This window comes from Littorina saxatilis, linkage group LG5, assembly GCF_037325665.1.
Source record: "Littorina saxatilis isolate snail1 linkage group LG5, US_GU_Lsax_2.0, whole genome shotgun sequence".
In the NCBI taxonomy this organism is placed as follows: domain Eukaryota; kingdom Metazoa; phylum Mollusca; class Gastropoda; order Littorinimorpha; family Littorinidae; genus Littorina; species Littorina saxatilis.
This window is the reverse complement of record NC_090249.1, coordinates 18,264,041-18,284,001: the sequence shown is the minus strand read 5'-3', so window position 1 is coordinate 18,284,001 and position 19,961 is coordinate 18,264,041. Positions and strand designations below refer to the sequence as shown.

The 19,961-nt window shown below is 42.6% G+C and overlaps 1 protein-coding gene across 5 annotated transcripts in view; it reads right to left on the bottom strand.

Moving 5' to 3' along the window:
* Nucleotides 1–650: 650 nt before the first annotated feature.
* The window catches only part of LOC138966464 (dynein axonemal intermediate chain 3-like), a 37,127-nt gene continuing 17,816 nt past the window's right edge, over nucleotides 651–19,961 (bottom strand). For 4 of the 5 annotated variants that reach the window (XM_070338718.1, XM_070338720.1, XM_070338721.1 and 1 more), the window contains 17 exons: nucleotides 19,641–19,799; nucleotides 18,140–18,297; nucleotides 17,493–17,604; nucleotides 14,520–14,598; nucleotides 14,084–14,208; nucleotides 13,113–13,286; nucleotides 12,382–12,504; nucleotides 10,732–10,805; nucleotides 10,059–10,191; nucleotides 7,685–7,769; nucleotides 6,887–7,023; nucleotides 5,126–5,189; nucleotides 4,640–4,770; nucleotides 3,832–4,036; nucleotides 2,573–2,664; nucleotides 1,943–2,065; nucleotides 651–1,398 (listed from right to left, as the gene is read on the bottom strand). In XM_070338718.1, the coding sequence (XP_070194819.1) occupies nucleotides 1,252–1,398; nucleotides 1,943–2,065; nucleotides 2,573–2,664; nucleotides 3,832–4,036; nucleotides 4,640–4,770; nucleotides 5,126–5,189; nucleotides 6,887–7,023; nucleotides 7,685–7,769; nucleotides 10,059–10,191; nucleotides 10,732–10,805; nucleotides 12,382–12,504; nucleotides 13,113–13,286; nucleotides 14,084–14,208; nucleotides 14,520–14,598; nucleotides 17,493–17,604; nucleotides 18,140–18,297; nucleotides 19,641–19,799 (2,121 nt within the window). In that variant the 3' untranslated portion in view covers nucleotides 651–1,251. Of the gene's footprint in view, nucleotides 1,399–1,942; nucleotides 2,066–2,572; nucleotides 2,665–3,831; nucleotides 4,037–4,074; nucleotides 4,210–4,639; nucleotides 4,771–5,125; nucleotides 5,190–6,886; nucleotides 7,024–7,684; nucleotides 7,770–10,058; nucleotides 10,192–10,731; nucleotides 10,806–12,381; nucleotides 12,505–13,112; nucleotides 13,287–14,083; nucleotides 14,209–14,519; nucleotides 14,599–17,492; nucleotides 17,605–18,139; nucleotides 18,298–19,640; nucleotides 19,800–19,961 lie in introns of those variants that run through there. The other variant, XM_070338722.1, reaches the window with a different exon arrangement.

Sequence of the window (19,961 nt, the reverse complement as noted above, 5' to 3'; positions counted from 1 at the left end):
TTTTATCAGTTTTTTTCTCCTCATCTCTTTATTTCTCTTTTGTGTTTATTTTATTTTATTTTTTGTTAAAAAAAGTTCTGATGCAAAAAATCAAACTGGATGCTTATTACGTTCAAATCAAACACAAAACCAAAACAAGTAGCATTTGTCAAACATACGAACAAACAATTAATTAAAAGGAATCTCTAATTGATTAATGTTTTATATCTTCCACACAAGATAAAACTTCATGCTGAGTTCATTTTATCATCAGTTGTACAGAGTGTGCAAAACTATCAGCAGGAATAAACTCACGGATTGTGGATGGAACAGGTTTGTTTGTTACTTTCAGGTTCTGCTAATTACATTTCTACTAGATGTGCAACATTTCTACGATGACATACAGTGTGAAAGAGAGATTACCAGACTGACAGTCAGTCAGACACTGACAGACAGACAGAGATCCACACACACACACACACACACACTCACACACACACACACACAAACAAACAAACACACACACACACACACACACACACACATCCTGCAACACACACCAAATTTCAGATGAGATGAATGTGGTAATATGGAATGGGAAGATCACAGATGGCTGTTTTTATCTCTCAAAACGAAATGAAATGTCAAACAATTCAAATGATCTGAACAAATTATAATACTTATCACAATCATACTGTATTGGACGAAACAAACCCTGCATAGCTGTCTTAAACACTCCTGTGTATTATTCAGCATCAAATGCACATACTTATACATTCTGCATTTTGTCTGTGTGTGTCTTTTTCAGCTTTTTATTCTCAGCCTTGACATGTTACTTCAATTTAAAATGCAAAATACCCAACACCGTGAACACAGTGTTTTCAGTCCGTTTTTATCCATGACCATTTGTTTTCCTCAAATCAAACATTAACAATGTGTTCTGACGATCCCCAACACTTCAGATTTCGACAAGTCTTAGTTCACCGCTGCTTCAAGAGTCCATTTGTAGCTGGAGTCTGGGTCCATATGTACCCATAGTTTGAGTTCATTTGTACCTATTGTCTGAGTTCTTTTGTACAGTGGTAACTGCGATGTCAGGCCCCTCTAATGAGTGGACACCTCTCATGAATGGACAGCCTTTGTCTATAATCTTGACCAAAATTGCAATGTAGGGACACTTAAGTGGTCCTAATGGTGCCCCTTCATCGCAGGTGCCAGTATACCCATAGTTTGAGTCCATTTGCACCCATAGTATGAAGTCCAGTCTGGAAACTAAAGAAAGTCAGGCAAGGTCTCTTCCTCTTCCTTGACGATGCCAAGCTCTCGCAGGAAGGAGTACTCGTCGTTGAGGTAGATCTGATACTCCGCCTTCATCTTCTGCTCAATTTCATCGTCTGTCAGTGTCACGTTGGGGGCAATCTGGGGAAAACGTGGAAAGGTGTGTGAGATGCCATGAACTAATTAAGATCTAAGGTAGTCACTGTCCGCACATCATAGGTCCTGTGATTGTAAGTGAAAGTTTCTGACATAATGCAAAACGTGGACAGGTGTGGGAAATGCCATGAACTCATTAAGATCTAAGGTACACTGTCCGTACGTCCGCGATTGTAACTGATCGGCCAGATATATACCTCATCGAATTACTGGAACCTTGTTTATATGATTCTTAATTGCTGTGTCATCATAATAAAAAATCTGTATCATAACATCCGTCCGGGAGATTTCTCTAATTTTGTCCAACTCGATTGTTTCAACAGCATTCTGAACATTTCACATGCAAAACATTACTTCTGCGGCTGTCACATGACACCTATACCAGAAATCTTTGATCCAAAAAGTGTGTCAGAAAGCTCAATAAAGGGTCTTTAATGGCATATAAAGTTTGAATAAAATGACACATTAATGAAGTTTTTAGTTGGGGTATGAAAATGGGTGCAATCATTTTTTTGCACAGTTTACTTACCCCAGCTTTTCTCTTGGCCTCAGCTGACATTTCCTGTTTCTCCTGTTCACGGAAGTTCCAGCGAGCCACCACAAATGCTCGTCGTTTCACCTCACGCTCGATGTAGTTGGTCACACCATTCAGCTGTACACAAAATGCTTGGGCGGTCAGTCACATTGATGTTGAGTCAGTACAGCCGGCCCTGTGCCTCATATTACGTTCATGTCATGACAAATTAAGTAATTTACTCACAACACCAGGTGGAAAACTGCAGCCTATGGTTATTACTTTTGAAAATACTGTCATGCATCAAAGAAAAGCCTGTGTGTGTGTGTGTGTGTGTGTGTGTGTGTGTGTGAACGTGCATGTGTCAGTGAGTGCGTGCAAGTCTGTGTGACTGCATGCGTGTATGCATGTAGGTTTGTGTGTGTGAGCATACAAAAGACCTCAGATCAGTTTTTTTTTTAATCCCTAAAATTTTAATGGTAAAAATCTTTGGGACAAGATATGCTTACATAATATCTCCTTTTAAAGATGCGTTACTACATTTGGCAGGAGTCGACTAATAAGAAAGAAATCATCCCCTCCTTAATTTCACCTGCACTTCTGTTTGAAATGATAGCTAAGCAAATCATAAGCTGACAGACTGACCTCGGCATGTGTAGGCTGTCGCAAACTCCAGGGGACTTCCAAAATGTGAAGCGTTCCAGAGTTATCTCCAACCGCCAGCAACTGTTGTTTCTCTGCACAACACAATTACCGCAGGTGAGAAAAAACAACGGCTAATAACATCAATGCTGAACACCAACACCAACACAGTTACACTAGCAGCAGCAGCAGCAGCAGCAGCAGCAGCAGCAGCAGCAGCAGCAACAGTAGCAGCAGCATCAACAACAACAACAACAACAACAACAACAACAACAACAACAACAACAACAACAACAACAACAACAGATCTTAAGATAGTTTCAACAGACAGTAGGTAAAGCAAAAAATAGAAGTTGTTCATCACCAATGCAGACAATAACAGCAACAAGCATAGGCCTAATGAAAACAAACCAAGAGTCACAACAAATAAATGTTCAAAGGATTATAATTATTTAACATCAGGAATCGCTTACTTTTGGTTGCCATGAACAAGCACTGTGAAACAACTCGATCAACAAGTGTACATGTACCTTAAATAAATTTTGTTTAGTCCTATTTAGAATTAAACATGCTGCTGTAGCAACTCAACGTCGCAGGTCTGAAATCAGATCACTCAACACAGCTTTTAATTTTCTGTTGTTGTCTTCATTTTCATAACTTTATTGTCCCTTTGCTGGGAAATTGGGGTCGCTTCCTCCCAGGGGAAAGCTAGCAGCAACAGAGTCGAGCTACCCAGGTGTGTGCATGTTTAGTGTTTAGATGTAATCAGCCAACTGCACTTATGGCAGAGTGACTGAGGTCTTTTACGTGCCACAGTGGTGACACGGGTAGTGGAACATGGATACCGTCTCTGAGTCTGCACATAAAGTTGACCCGCGTCCGGCCCGGCCTGGATTCTAACCCATGACCCTAGGATCACAAATCCAGTGCTCCACCAACTAAGCTACCGGGCCCCCAGACTTGGCACAAACCAACCAAACCAACACACCAACCAACTTTTAAACACAGAGCAACGACAACCACATGATGTTGCAAACCACATTGTGACTTAGGCACGGCATCTTTAATAGCACAGACCAACCAAACCAACACACCAACCAACTTTTAAACACAGAACAGCGCGCGACAACCACATGATGTTGCAATCCGCGTCTAACTTAGGCACTGCATCTTTAATTGGCACAGACCAACCAAACCAACACATCAACCAACTTTTCAACATAGAACAGCGACTGAACCATGCACATGATGTTGCAACCTACGTGTGACTTGGTACGGGAAGATGGTGGTGATGGGAGCCGGGGAGACGCTCTGCGTCAGGGAAGGTTCGTGGGTTTTGTCCAGCATGTCCCACACCTCCACGCTGCCGTCAGACTTGGCGATGTAGAAAACGCCGGGACGAGTCGGCGACCAGTAACCTGCACTCAGGCGCACTGCAGCAGCCGCCGAGTGAAGAATGGGACCACTCTGGAAACATTTCAGAGGATGAGATTATTGGTTCCTGTTGTGAAACAAGACAGCTAAAGGACGGGCTGAGATGACAATAAATGCCTCCCCTCCTCCATCTCCCCACATCGTCTACACCTGTAACCTGCACTCAGGCGCCCTGCAGCAGCCGCGGCGTGAAGAATGGGACCACTCTGGAAACATTTTCAGGGGATCAGATTATCGTTTCCTGTGAAACAAGACAGCTAGAGGACGGGCTGAGATGACAATACATTTCTCCCCCCATCCTCTCGATCGATCCCTCTCCACTTCCTCTAAATTTAAACTCTCCCCGGCCATTTTAAGTCATCTGTTCAAACTCTTTACATCTGACAGTAAGAATTTATCATTCTATACAACTTTTTCTGTCATCGCACAGAAAAAAAAATCTACAGACAAGACGAACAGACTTGCATATAAACAAACAAAACAGACAGAGGGACTGGCAGATCGACAGACAGACAAGAGAGAAGTCATGACTCGATCTCTGATGCTTTTTCTGTTAGCCAGCAGAAAACAAACCAATTTAACAGACAAGACGGAACAGGCAGACATGCAGAAATGTAAGACAGTGGATCCACTCACACTGACACCCTCCTTCCACATAGCCCACGTCCATCCGCCCACGCTAAGCACCACCTCCTTCAAGAAAGGTGAACGTTGCAGGGAAACGATGGGGCCGTCATGTAATGTGTGATAGTAGGATGGCTTGGGAGCTGTGCACATAAAGACAAATACATGTAAAGTCAAAAATACAAGACTGTAAGCCAGGAGAGAGCTCTTAATTCTTCTTCTGCGTTCATGGTGTGCAATCACAATGTACACTCGTGTTTTGCACGAGTGTGTTTTTACATGTGTGCACATGGTCATTTTGGCTGAGTCATATTCCTTTTTCAGGGGATGTTTGCTGTGTATTTTCATATTTCTATAACCCCCCCAACTCTCGATATGGATTATAGTACATGCAGAAGCTTTTCGGGGGCACTGGCAGGTCTGCTCATAAGTTGACCTGGGAGATCAGAAAATCACCACCCTTAACCTATATCCAAGAGGGGCCACATACAGACTCACTTTGCAGTTTTCCCGAATCCTGGTCTTTCTGAGGCATCCAGTCACCATAGACAACTTCCCCATCCTGCAACACAGGCAAACAACAAAACACTTGACCCACTGACCATGCGCGCAGAACCTCGATTCCACTGTAAAATCGGTACCTGCTATCAAAGGGTACCCTTTGCACCAGCCAAAAGAATCCCTACACTGCAGGCTGCAGCCCTCAAGACAGGTATATATTTATCAAAATAAAAGACAAAGCTGTGCGTTATTGTCATCAGAGGGCCGCTTACGTAGAGGTTACATGCCGAGTCTCAGTGATTATTGAAAATAATGGTCGAAGTTTGCGGATCATGAAAAATGCGAGCTTCAGCGAGCTTTTTCATGACCGCGAACTGAGACCATTATTTTTAATAATCACTGAGACGAGGTATGTAACCTCTTTATTCCTCATTTTTTCAGTTATTCAAAGAAAACAGGAATTTGTTGTGCGAAAGTTTGATCGAATCCGATTCACTTAACCAGTCTACCTGCGCAGGCGATTGAATAATGCGCGGTTGTATAGTTCTGTGAAAATCATTCAATTCTGTTAACACTAAAATCAAGTACACAGTTTAATGTAGTTATTCTGCTGTGGCGGTAAAGACAGATAGTGTGTGCTCTGTTCATGTTTTGTTATCGCTTAGGAAATGTTCTTTCTTCGACTGGGACTAGCAGACGAACTTTTGCATCCGTGTTCCAACGTTAAAAACTGTATGAAGTTCAGTTTTCTGCGGCAAAATAGTGTATGAAACCGCTGTATGTTCTTTAAATTGATGAGATGTGTGCATTTGGTTGCGTGTGATCTGTTTATAAAATGAAATATTGTCGAAAACTAACCGTCGGCTTGCAGTCTTTTGTCCGAGCAACTCAGTTCAGGAAATGTGGAAGGGGAACTACCTCTTATCGCTAGACAGAGTACGAGAGTTACTTGCCTTGGAAGTTTGCTTGCACTCAAAGCGAGTTTCTCTGCACTGATCGTTAGATTTGGATTTAGAAAACCAAACTCATGAATTTTATATGGAGATTAATGTGTCCAAGCCTGTAGTTGCTAGTTTAAATGCAGTATGTTTGTATTGTTTGGTCTAAAGATGTATATTTCGTACATTAGAGCGTTCAGAACTTTTTAATCGCTGAAGTAGTTCCCTCAAAGTCTAGCTCATCAACCTGTGAGCTATCGAGGATTCAGGCCCGGTGTTGGGTAAGTGATTTTGGTTGTTGGGTAAGTTACCGAAAAATAACTAGCCCTACACGTTTACTGAGAGACAAAGAAGCAGAGGGGGAATAAATCGCAGGTATCACTGTATTATCTGCTCAGCTAAGGAACGGACAAAAAATTACAACATTAAGCCCACAAGTTCATTAAAAACAGTGCAGATAAAACCGCATTATAGAATAAACTACCCGACCATCAAACTCCAACCAATGTTAAAGTTCAAGCTGCCCTGGCAACCATGCACCTCTCGATAGTGACCACCTGCCCACAATCACCCCACCTGACACACACACACACACACACACACACACACACACACACACACACACACACACACACACGCACACACACACACACACACACACACCCAAGGAAATGTTTTCTCCAAATGAATAATTCATCTTTCCATAGCAACCATCTCTTATCTACAATGACCACTTTTGGCTGCATGGTCCCTCGGGTGGTCACTGTAGACAGCTAGGTTCATGAACTGTATGGAAATGTTTTCTGCACTGATGCCTTACCTCTGTTCCAACGTAGAGGCTGGTCTGCACTCCCTGCAGAGTGCGTTCCTTGCCAGAGCCTGGCTTGATTCCCGCACTGAACGCCCCTCCCATGGTGCCTGCCATGTCTTTTTCCCCGTATTCTTGGGCTTTGCCCACTGCAAGAGAGTGGAAACAAGAAAGGCTTTAAAAACACGGAAATAAGCATGTGCCGGTCAGGTTTTCCCCCGCTGTCCTGGGTTTTCTACTGCGAGAGGGTGGAAAAAAGACAGGCTTTAAAACATGCAAACAAGACAGGCTTTAATAACATGGAAAAAAGACAGGTTTTAGAAACATGGAAACAATACAGGCTTTAATAACATGGAAATACAAGTAAGAGAGTGCTAGTCGGGTTTTCTCCCCGCTGTCCTGGGTTTTGCCCACTGCAAGAGGGTGGCTTCTAATACATGGCAATTCTTGACTTGTTTTGGCTTTGTCAATAAGCAAATACAGGGCCTGGAGTGAAGATAACAGTTCATGAACTGAACAAAATTATGAATCATGACTGCATGGATTGATTCCAGACATGACAGCATGTTAAATAAATTAACGCAAACTCCTTGATCAAACTCTGATATATATATATGCACATAGCAACAAACTCACATAAGATGAGTACTGTGACACACACACACACACACACACACACACACACACACACACACACACACACACACACACACACACACACACACACACACACACACACACTCTCTCTCACAGACAGATAAACAACCGACGTCCTCATCTACTGACAACTCTCTCAAAGTTCAGACTTACATGCTGATCTGTCGCCCTGCCTCTCCTGCATGGAGAATTTGATGGGTGCGTGGTCCCCTCCAGGTTCGGATTTGCTCAGATGCATCTGCACGTCAGCAAATTCACTTTGTCATTCACAACGTCAGATTGTGTTGATGCTGCAAGTGTACACTGATTGTGTTGATGCTGCATGTGTACACAGATTGTGTTGATGCTGCATGTGTACACAGATTGTGTTGATGCTGCATGTGTACACAGATTGCAACATGAAGGTTTTCCCTGGTGTGGATAACATCAAGTTTTCTTGATCATTTTAGAATATTGAGTATCAAAATTGTTTCCTTTGCTTCCAAAGTTTGCCCTACCCTGCCCCAAAACAGGGGGGTCCGAGGGTCCCCCCCCAGAATTTTTTTTTTAGAGATCAAAATCTATGCAATCTGAGGGGTATTTGGGACAAAGTTTAGCATTTAATTTCACATAAATATGCAGGTGTTTTAGCTGCAACTTTAAGTTTTAAAAATTCTGAACAAAGGAATGTGCATACTTCATGACTTTCTTGCTAACATTCACTGACTGCTTCACCGATTCGCTCTTGCTTGTCACCAACTTTAACCACTTTGGAAACCCATTCCCATTTCCACTGGTTAACCACACCTTTTTCGTCATAATCCTGGCCGCGCCCAACATTGTTCGATACCGAAGACATACATTTTTCTTTTCTTTCAAAATTAACACAAGTGATGCGCGCGTCTTTGTCTCGGACAAGTAAACCACATCCAGCGGATGTTGCGCGAACGTCTGTTTGATATCAAGTGGGACAGGCAAGACCACAAAAGCTGAAGTCAACCGTCAGTTCCGGATAGTGGCTTGTGCAATTTGAAGACACCCGACCATTTGAGAATAAAAACCTTATACAGCAGTCCCTGCAATGTATGGCCCCCCGGCGTGAGCGGACACCTGACATGTACGGACACATTTGCTCGGCACGGAGTGTTTTTCTTCTATATTTGCCCCCCCCCCCCCCCCCTTAAACGGACACCTGCAAAACGTGGACGCGGACACTCATTTTCGGTCCCAACAGCAGGTCATACCTCCAATGTACGGACAGACCATCATCAAATTTTCACCACAACAAAATCAATAACAGAGCAGTCCGGCTCTTGGTACAAAGATCACAGCACTGATAACTTGAGTACACGTGTACCCATCAGGAGGGGGGGTAGTTTTGGTCAGGAGTGGAGTACATGCGAAGATGCCAACATGAAACTGCACTGTGCTCTTTATTCTTGTCTGTTGGACGTAAACAACAGAAACCACAGCAGTCGATGAAGGTCCTGACCGAAAGAGAGTGAAAAACCGGCCACAGTTCTCAGCATCGTGTGTCTGTGTGTAACCTCTTTCATTGACAAGATACTCTTGTTTCCCCTCAGCCTTGACCAGTGAGTCAGTTGCCTAATCTGTGAACCCTTCAGTTGTCTTGCTTTGTCAAAAGTTACGACACAGTCAACTGGGTTTGCTCTGAGTGAACAGTGCAGCTGGCCTCTCTGGCCACAGCCCCAAACAGTACATGGCTGGAGGGAGTGAGAGAGAGGGAGGGGGGGTGGAGGGGTAGCTGGCTAAACTCTGTGGGGTGTCTGGTGTCACTGCATGTCAGCAGGAAGAGCATTGGAGAGAAATAGAGAGGTGTACTCTTCCACACAATTTCCAAGCATCAGTTGTCACGGCTTGGGGTAGGCATTAGTGAGGGAGAGAGGGAGCTGTGTTATGTACAGTGTATTTCCGACTGAAGAGTGAAAAGTCACTGCCATGCCACATGATCGGCATGCGGTCAATAAAGCCAGACAAGAAGAAAATAAATTACATGATTATGACATGCAGCTCTATCTGCTGCTATTTATTCAAACTGGTATTCAAGCTTATTCTTGCAAAGCATCTGCACACGCTCCTCTTTGCTGAGTTTGTGTGGCTGCTTTCGTATGTCAGTGCATGGTGAGTATGTTCACTGCCTTGAGGATTTATTTTATCTCTTCTTTTCAACACTTTTCATACAAATCATTTTTACAGAACGTTTAAAGAAGTATTAGGAGTTTATTGTTATTGTTTAGTAGCCACAAGAAGTGATTAGCATAGACTCAATCCTGTTGTTTGTGTGTCTCTGTGTGAGTGTATGGGGGAGGGGGTGGTGTGGTCACCCCTCCCGTGACCGGACACCTGCAATGTACGGACAGTTTTGCTATGGCCCAAGGGTGTCCGTTCATGAGAGGGACTGCTGTATATACGATTTTTGAGGGTATCTTTTTTTTCCGCTGAAATTAATTTTTTTCCCGCTGAAACTACTTGCGGACCATTCCTATGCCTGAAATGTACATCAGTATGAAATAATTGACATCCATACCTTCAGCATAGGTTTCCATAGGAGGTCGAGGTGTTTGAAGGTGTTGGGCACACCCATTGGGTTCTTCAGTCCCTTCTCGTCATCCTTCGCCTGTGCTCCTTTGGGTGGTCGCGTGTCCCAAAACAACACACAGCTGAAACACATTAACACACCACATGTTGGGTTTTATTCCACACGTTCAACAGTCGTGAGAGTCAGTTTGCGTATGTGCGGGTGATTGTGAATCGATCAGTACAGTGCGCATGCGAGTGCGTGGAGGATTGCCAGATATATGCATATATTATGATTGACACAATTTATAAAAGATTGCCTGTGCGCCTAACATCTTTTTGTGTTATCAAATTTGTCCTGAGATTTATTAAGCCCTCATAGGAAAAAAGTTTATTCCACTAAAGAACCTCTTCCTTTGGTTTTCAAATTATAATATAAATGTAACTGTAAGGGCGTCTGAAAAATAAGGACTCAAGCTGTATCTCATTTTAGTCAGAATAAAGAACAGATGAAAAAAAATTGTTTCTCTCAGAAAGAGAGTCACATTCCTCAGAAAATCACCAATTTGACGAGAGTTGAGTTATCCTGAGCTTGTTCATTCTTCTTAGCATAATGATCGGTGCTAACCACAAAAAGCACAATACTTTTATTACCACAAATTTCAACATATCAAATGACTTACTTATCTGTGGCGCAAGTCATCACCTGACAACACTGTCCTGACTTGTTCTCCGTCGGTACACCCAAACGACTCAGCTGAAAAACAGTGTCAGAAAATACAGCAAGTGTGTACATGTGTACAACTAGACCTCAAAAATCTGAGAAAATCCGGTCTTAAGAAGGAGGGAGTCTTAAAATGGGGGTAATTTTTCAGAGGTTATGACAAGAAAGTCTGAGAAAACAGGGTCTTAAAAGGGGGGTTCCACTGTATTCATCATCATTGATGCACACAACATAACTGTTTATTACCAATTCAGTGCCCCATATGGCTTTTTGACCAATCAGGACGGATTCTAGGTGACCTGTTAAATGTTATAACGTTCAGACAGGGACCCTTTTTGTTTATCACGCTAAAAATTAACAAGACAAAGTATAAAGTTAATTCAACAATATCAGCGTGATTTATTATAAAGAATGACACTTCAAATGCTCTCAGATAATACTCTCTTTATCTAAAAAATACCGAAAAGCGAGTTTTGTCGGTGGGTGCTTTACGGAACAGCAAGGCTCCGCCCATCCTCTGAGTGTGCAATGCCAACCCGCTCACTTGAAATCTAAATTATCAAAGTTCGGAAAAATCAAGTGAAATTGCGTCGCTCGCTTTACATCAAATGTATCTTTACGTCATTTCCCATCCGTCTGGAGTCGGTTCTAAATCTGTGGCTCTCTGTTCAACAAGATAAAGCGAAGAAAACGAAACGCATGTTCAACATGGTTTATCTTGTGAGATTGTTGTGTGTCGAGAATTCTTTGACTGGCAGGCATAATCAGGTAGGAGCGCTCAAGTTCCCATTGCGGCTGTTCTGTCTAATTCGCGGGGTCGCTTCGAAATTTCTTTTGGTCGAATTAAACGGTAATAAAACCGTTATTTCTAATATGCTGACTGTTAGCAAATGATAACAGACATGTCTCACAAACGATATCAGCATTCGCCTAAAAGGCTCGATCATGCTTGATATCTTTTTTCTCGACATGTCTTGTTATCATTTGCTAACAGTCAGCATATTAGAAATAACTCATAATATAATCGCTCACACATTAGTGATATTTTTTTTAGGCCAAAACAGTTATTTTGAAAGCTGCTGTATATATAATCCACCAGCTTAATTCTTATTCATGTCCAACTTTGCCTTCCAACTCTTGTTGCACACGTCACTCTTTCAATGTTTTATGTGTGAACAAAATACTGGCTACTGACCAGTGAAACCTCTATCTTGAGACCTCCAATCAATTACATATGACTGTGTAACCGAGTGCACCAAGCACAACAATCACCTTTGGAGGAGAAGTTCAGTCCAACAGGGTTCAGAATTTTAGAGCTAAATTTATTACACCTATAAAAACTGTTATGGATACACAAAGGTTCTCTGCAAGATCATACAGGGAGACAGCAGCCGCCAGACCCCATCGCAAACAGAACTCTACAATTGACAGATGTCAGCGACATTGAAGAAACATTGGGCTATAAATAGCTCGCGCTCCTCTACGGCAGACAACCCTGCAGAGCCTGCTCTGAAGGGTGACGGACCGTAGTCTTCCTGACACAACTGGATTACGCAGTCTCCCAATCCTGTACTCAACCCTTCACGTACAATCATAGATATCAACTTACGATCAAGTGATCCGGCAACCACTGGATGTCTGTTATGGCAGCTTTGTGGCCATGTTCTATGCTGGAGACGGCACAGTAGCGAACAATGGGTGTCTTGAGAGCATTTGGATCTTCAAAACCAGGCTGAAAACAGGACAAAAATCAATCAAGCATTATTAACTACCCAGAAAAAACCCAGAACTTCAATCTTCAGCAGTTGTTATTTTTTGGCAAAGAATATGATAGAAGTGCAAATATGGGAAAAAAGCACAGCAGAAAAAGAATTCAACCCAATTCACTCTCTCTAGATCTCTCACCTGGTTTCTTCTGACAAACAACAGTTAGTGAAGAGACGTGTGTACGCAGAAAGTCATTGGTTGCTAAAAAATTATTTCTTGTTGTTGCTGTCCCCACTCTCTCCCCCCCCCCCCCCCCCACAGACAGACACACATCTCCCTCAGAAGGGGCTTAGGTGTGTACTGATAAAGTTATATAAATTAAATCAATGCAACACTTCCCACATCCCAGACCCATTACATCCTCTATACCATTCTCACTCAAAGAGAATGGTTAATTGTATTTCTTCTTCTTCGTTCATGGGCTAAAACTCCCATGTTCACTCATGTTTTTGCACGAGTGGGTTTTACGTGTATGACCGTTTTTACCCCGCCTGTCGATTCAGGTAGCCATACTCCGCTTTTGGGCGGGTGAATTGTACATTTCTCAATGGCAAGGTAACCTAATGTACTGACCAAGACATTGAGACGCTTGTTGCGGTTTCCCCCACGAGGAGCTTTCAGTCGGTCACCATGGGCAGAGACATCCCACATGATCACCTGACCGTTGTAACAGCCACCCGCTATTATGTTGTGGTCGGTGGGGCAGAACGAAAAACAGAAAATGTCTTCTGGAGCTTCCAAAATAAGCTGCAAAAGAGTGAAACGAGGAACACAGTCAATTATAAAATGAAACGAGCACTCAAACAACTCAATCAATCAATCAATCAATCAATCAATCAATCAATCAATCAATCAATCAATCAATATGAGGCTTATATTGCGCGTATTCCGTGGGTACAGTTCTAAGCGCAGGGATTTTTATTTTTTTATTTTTTTATTTTTATTTTATGCAATTTATATCGCGCACATATTCAAGGCGCAGGGATTTATTTATGCCGTGTGAGATGGAATTTTATTTACACAATACATCACGCATTCACATCGGCCAGCAGATCGCAGCCATTTCGGCGCATATCCTACTTTTCACGGCCTATTATTCCAAGTCACACGGGTATTTTGGTGGACATTTTTATCTATGCCTATACAATTTTGCCAGGAAAGACCCTTTTGTTTAGGAGCAACTGGAAAGGATGCTTTCCAGAAGGTATATGAACAAACAACAACAATAACAACAACAAACAAGAAAGCTAAAGCACGATTTAAACCATTCAGTCAAGCACAGAAGCCATCGACACACCAATGGCAAAGCGATGACAGTCGAGCACTGAAAAACGTCTAATTCCCTCTCTGTGACCTTCCCAACATTCACACTCACACACGTGGCACACATGCATATATGCATGCACACCCACACCTTGAGACTTGCAGGTAAGTAAGTATAAGTGAACAAAAAGTAGTATGTGAACAGAACCAAATGATTTGGGTTTGTTGGCAATCACATGAAAGCAGGAATACGTCAGAGTAAGAGTATCTCATTATCTCACCTGGGGGTGTATAGGGTCTGTGAAACTCCAGATGAGAATGAGAGATGGTGTCATGATGACCTTTGCGGCCTGGTCGATGCGCTCGTCAAAGGTCAGCCGCTCAGCAATAGCCACAGCCACCACACCTGCACATATAATATATTCATTGTTGGGGGTTAAAGTATTAATTTAAATTCATAAAATAAATTCACATAAAAAAATTCTGCCAAGCCTTGATTCCAGAGAACAAAAGAAATCCTAAACAAACAAAAGAACCAAAACACACACACACACTCACACACACACACACACACACACACAAATACACGAAGCACGCACGCACACACACACAAAACCAAACCAAAAATCTACAACCAAACCAAACATCTTGATCTGAGCCAAAAGTTCTCATGCGTTCCTATCATGCAACGTTCACTACAAGGAAATATTCCCTTACCCTTAATAGTTGGATGCCACTGTATGCAAGTAATCGTCTTGTCCTTGCTGAAGTTGAGGTCTGTGAAGGACTGGTACTCCTGTACACATCAAAATATGCAGTGAATGTAGGTTAGCTTTGTACCGTACTTTCCGGGTCATAAGGCGCGACTTTTTTCCTCGAGTTCGACCCCTGTGTCTTGTATAACGAAGCGCCTAATCCGTGTATGAAATACGAAAAAAATCAAAGAGACCGCTTGAGTACCAGTCAAACAACTTGTGATAATGCATGTTTCAGCTACAAGGTACTGCCCTGCCTTTGATCTGGCCGCACACACAGATTTCCACTCTGTTAAACTCGGTCACTGACCGGTCACTGACCCCGGTGCAGGAAGTGTTTCCTCTCTCAGATATGACAGGGGAACCACCTCTCATGGCAAAAACTGGGTCATTGACCCCTGGGAAGAAGGTCGTGTCTATAAACAAGGCCACCCAGCTATCACAATGCCTTTGATCTGGCCGCACACACAGAGCACACATATTTTCACTCAGTTAAAGTCGGTCACTGACCGGTCACTGACCCCGGTGCAGGAAGTGTTTCCTCTCTCAGATATGACAGGGGAACCACCTCTCATGGCAAAAACTGGGTATTTTGGTGCGCCCTATCGGGCCCCCTGCGTCCAATGGGTGACTGGATTACAATTTGTTTTAAAAAGAAGGTGGTGCGTCTTGTATAACGAAGCGCCTTGTCACCCGGAAAGTACGGTAAGCTAGTTCTGCATGCGCTTTTGTAATTATTTACAACTGAAACGTTCTGTTCAATTGAGAAACTCTCCAACCAAAAGTTGAATTCAATCATGTTTCAATTCATGAAAATATAGATACTCTACCAAAGCAAGACAAAACATCCATTTATATTATGATAACGATCATTTGCATGCAACTGAACAGACGATGTTGGAAAATAACTCTGTCACGTTTTCATGGGTTGTGCCTCAGTGTTTCTATGAATAAAGCAATTGGGAAAGCAACTCTTCCACAACCTATACAAACCTGACAGAGTTATTTCCCAAATTCGTCTATTCCATTTTTTTTCTCAAGATCAATCAATCAATCAATCAATATGAGGCTTATATTGCACGTATTCCGTGGGTACAGTTCTAAGCGCAGGGATTTATTTTTATTTTTTCAATTTTTTTATTTTATGCAATTTATATTGCGCACATATTCAAGGCGCAGGGATTTATTTATGCCGTGTGAGATGGACTTTTTTTACACAATACATCACGCGTTCACATCGGCCAGCAGATCGCAGCCATTTCGGCGCATACAGTCGAGACCGGATGTAAAAAAGTCGTCGGGACCCACTTTTTGTCTTTCATACATCCGTGTTAACCGGATGTATGAAAATATTGTGGATTGACTTTCATACATCCGGCCACGCGTCTGTTACTTGATAAAAGTAGGGTTTTTTTCATATCATTTTTGTATTTATTTGTTTTTTTATGTTTAAATGTTTTGATACATATCCTTGTTAGAAGAAAAGGTTTGTGAATAACAAGTGGAAAAGTATATGTACTTACATACACTGACACAGTCAGGACAACCGATAGAAAGAGCAACTGTTTGTGTAAGGAACTGTTCTGCTTTGCATAAGGTCGTCCACTCTCCGCCCCACCCCCCCCCCCCCCCCTGTCCCTCTGTGTGTGTGTGCGCGTACGGCGTGCGTGCGCTCGCGCGCACGTGTGTGTGTGTACGTGTGTGTGTGTGTTTGTGTGTGGCTCAACTGTATTGTGTGTGTTCCCTCCACAACCTTTTTGCGCTTTTGACAATGTTTTTGGTCGTGGAAACTTTGCAATGACCGTTGGCGTAGCAAATAACATTTTCTGAGTTCTCTCTCTCCCTCTCTCTCTCTCATTCTCTCTCTCTCTCCAAAACGCACACATTTATAACACACACACGCGCGCGCGCACTGAATACAAAAAAGTGAGTTAAACTTAAAACCAGTTTAATGGATTAAAACAACAACAACATAAAAAAAAAACCTGAGTCACACCCACGACCAATGCCTCTGGTTCTAATTGTACAAAAAAATGCCTTCCTGGGCTATTATGGCTCTTCAGTCCAGTCCAGCAGCGCTTTGTCCACAGACGGCAGCTGAGAGCTCCGTGCCCGCTTGCTCGTCGTCACAGTATCGCCGCTTCTTGCCTGACGATATTTGTTCTTGTCTTTCATGATGTTCGACAGCGTTGGCAGGGGGACACCTAAATCAATGGCCATCTGTGTTCGGGAATTGTGTGGACTGTCCTCTACTGCCTTTATGATTTTAAGGCGCCCAGACAATGTCAACACTCTACGTTTGCCTGTAGCTTTCGCTTTGCGGTCCGCCATTTTGCAAGTTCGAGTCGCTATGGAAGGGAAATTACTCTTACCACACTTTTGTGACTTGGGTCTACTTTCGTTTTCTTACAACCGGTCTTGCAACAACGCATTTGTGCTGCTCGGGACCAGAGATTTGCTTTCATACAACCGGACTTTTATACATCCGATTTTCATACAACCGGAAAATTCTAAGTAATAACAAAGAGTAGCTTCTGCCGGGATCCTGCCTACCCCTTTCATACATCCAGACTTTCATACATCCGGTGTTTTATACATCCGGTCTATACTGTATCCTACTTTTCACGGCCTATTATTCCAAGTCACACGGGTATTTTGGTGGACATTTTTATCTATGCCTATACAATTTTGCCAGGAAAGACCCTTTTGTCAATCGTGGGATCTTTAACGTGCACACCCCAATGTGGTGTACAACGAAGGGACCTCGGTTTTTCGTCTCATCCGAAAGACTAGCACTTGAACCCACCACCTTGGTTAGGAAAGGGGGGAGAAAATTGCTAACGCCCTGACCCAGGGTCGAACTCGCAACCTCTTCGCTTCCGAGCGCAAGTGCGTTACCACTCGGCCACCCATGTTCCCAAGATAAAATGCTGACCTTGAGATGGCTGTCAGCCTTGCTGCCGAAAGCATCATCAGCATCCCCCAGGTTGACCCAGTCGTCGTAGAAAACGTTCATGATGGCATTCTGTTGCAGGGCCAGCTTGAACCTGAGGAAATACAGCAAATCTTTACGCACTTGTGCTTATTTTGTGGATGTTACAGTATATGGAACCTCTGTTTTTAGACCCTCTGTCATAAGACTCCTTCTACTAGTATAAGACCTCATTTTCTCAGACGTTTTCTTCACTAAATTTACGTCCATCTTAGGACTCCTTCCCTTAAAAGACCTATATTTCTCAGGGTTTAGGAAGTCTTAATATAGTCAGTCTCCACTGTACTAATTGTCTTTCAGACAAAGTTCTAGACTAGTGAATCCGTGAGGCAAGCCCCGAAAAGACCAAAAGTGTTTATCGTCTTCAAGCTGGGCTTAATTTCACACTGCTCCCAATGATAAAATGTACATGGCTAATATGCATGGCATACATATACAGGAAAGTTCATCTTAGCACAACATCCCATACTCCTACCCTTCTTTTCTCTCCTTCTAGCTGTCAAGTGAAAAAAAATAATTACGCCTACACTCGCAACCTTTCATTTTTTTTTTATATTTCAATCCAGTTTTTCATTATAATCTGCCCTTACCTTGGTTCCACGTTCTTCACAAACTGGTTGAGCTCCTTTGACATCTCAATCTCCTCCAGTTCCACAGCGGAGAACTCGCGGGGATAGTACTGCGTGCAGGCGTTCCGGGGGTACTTCCACTCTGTCTGCGTTCCTGTCTCGGTCTGGTCTGGCACCGCCTGGAAATGGAAATGTGCAGTGGAACCTCCCTTTTAACACCTCCACAAATCTCAGAAATTCGGGTCTTAAAAGTAAGGGAGTCTGAAAATGGGGGTCAATGTACACAGGTGATGAACACAACATCTCAAAAAGCAAGGTCTTAAGGCAAAAAAAAAAAAAAAAAAAATAGGTGTGGTTAAGGTAACATAGCCAAAAAAAAAATAGGGTAGGAAGGTAGGCAATCCCTTTTTTTTTAAAACTTTTTTTTCTGTGTCCAAATTAAACCTTTTTTTTATTTTTTATTTTTTATTCTCTTTTTGTGAAGTTTTTTTTTCTACATGTATACACTGTACATTACAGGACAAATTAAACCTACTTGACAGGGAAATAAGTGTGCGACTCGAGCGCTGTCGCTTTCATTGCGTTTTCTGCACTTGTTTTTGTTTTGTTTTGACAAATGTAATAAAAAGTTATAGGGTCGGCCCCTAAAAATAGGGTAGGTCGGGTTACCGTAACCACACCTATTTATTTTTTTAGGCCTAAAAGGGGGGTTCCTTTGTATTATGCGAGTACGATAGATACAGATACCAACTCAAAATTAATTTTCCTTCGTCAAGATTCTTCATGTTCTTGAGCAAAACTGTGCTGAATTATGCAGGCCTGAAAGTGGCGAGTATTTTACTCGCCATGGCGAGAAACATGTAAGTGGCGAGTAGAAATGTTCATCTACTCGCCAAATGCGAGTAAAGTTGCTGAAACAAATTGTTGGTTTGGCTAGTAAAGTTTGCCCTCTGGCTAGGATATGCTCAGAATCCCTAGCCAAAGGCGAGTAAAGCATTTGTTGGACTTTTAGGGCTGCTATAGTGCTTCAATTTATTTTTCCACTAGAGGTGCCTCAGTCTAATTCTCTTCAAGTGGTTGAGGAAAAAGAACAAAATTAGGGTGAGTATACCTTCCCCACATCCACGCCGCTAACAACAATTTTTTAAGAAAGGTCCATTCATCTACTTTTCCAGTGTTTAAATCACATTAAGTGTGAGTGTGTGTGTGTGTGTATGTGTGTGCCCATGTGTGTGTGTGTGTGTGTGTGTGTGTGTGTGTGTGTGTGTGTGTGTGTGTGTGTGTGTGTGTGTGTGTGTGTGTGTGCGTGTGTGTGCGTGCGTGCGTGCGTACGTGTGTGTGCGTGCATGCGTGTATGTGTGACACTGTTGGGCTCATCGTAAGGCCCATGCTCTGATACATTAATCTCCTAACATCATTAATATATACCCCTTTCCATCAATGCAGCTCTTGCATTATCAGTGACATGCAGTTTCTTTTGCAAATCAACAATAAAAAAAAAATAAAGAAAACAGAAGCTTACCTGAGTGGCAGTGTTCAGCTCAATTTTCTTCAGGTCAAAGGTCTTGTCATCATATGCCGTGCACTCGATAACGCCCTGCTTTGTGTCGCCAGAATTACGGTTTGTAAAGCTGCAGGGGGCGCCAAAGTGGCGGCGAAGTCTCTTCACAGAAACCTTCAGCTGTGGAACACAAAGAAGGAAGGAAGATACACAAATGTTCAAGAAAAGAAAGTAAAGATGAATAAACAAATATTGAAGCTGACTGGTTACGATAAAGACAAGGATATACAGAAAGTTACACATTGCGGCTAACCTATGCATTCCCAAAACTTAAACTATTCA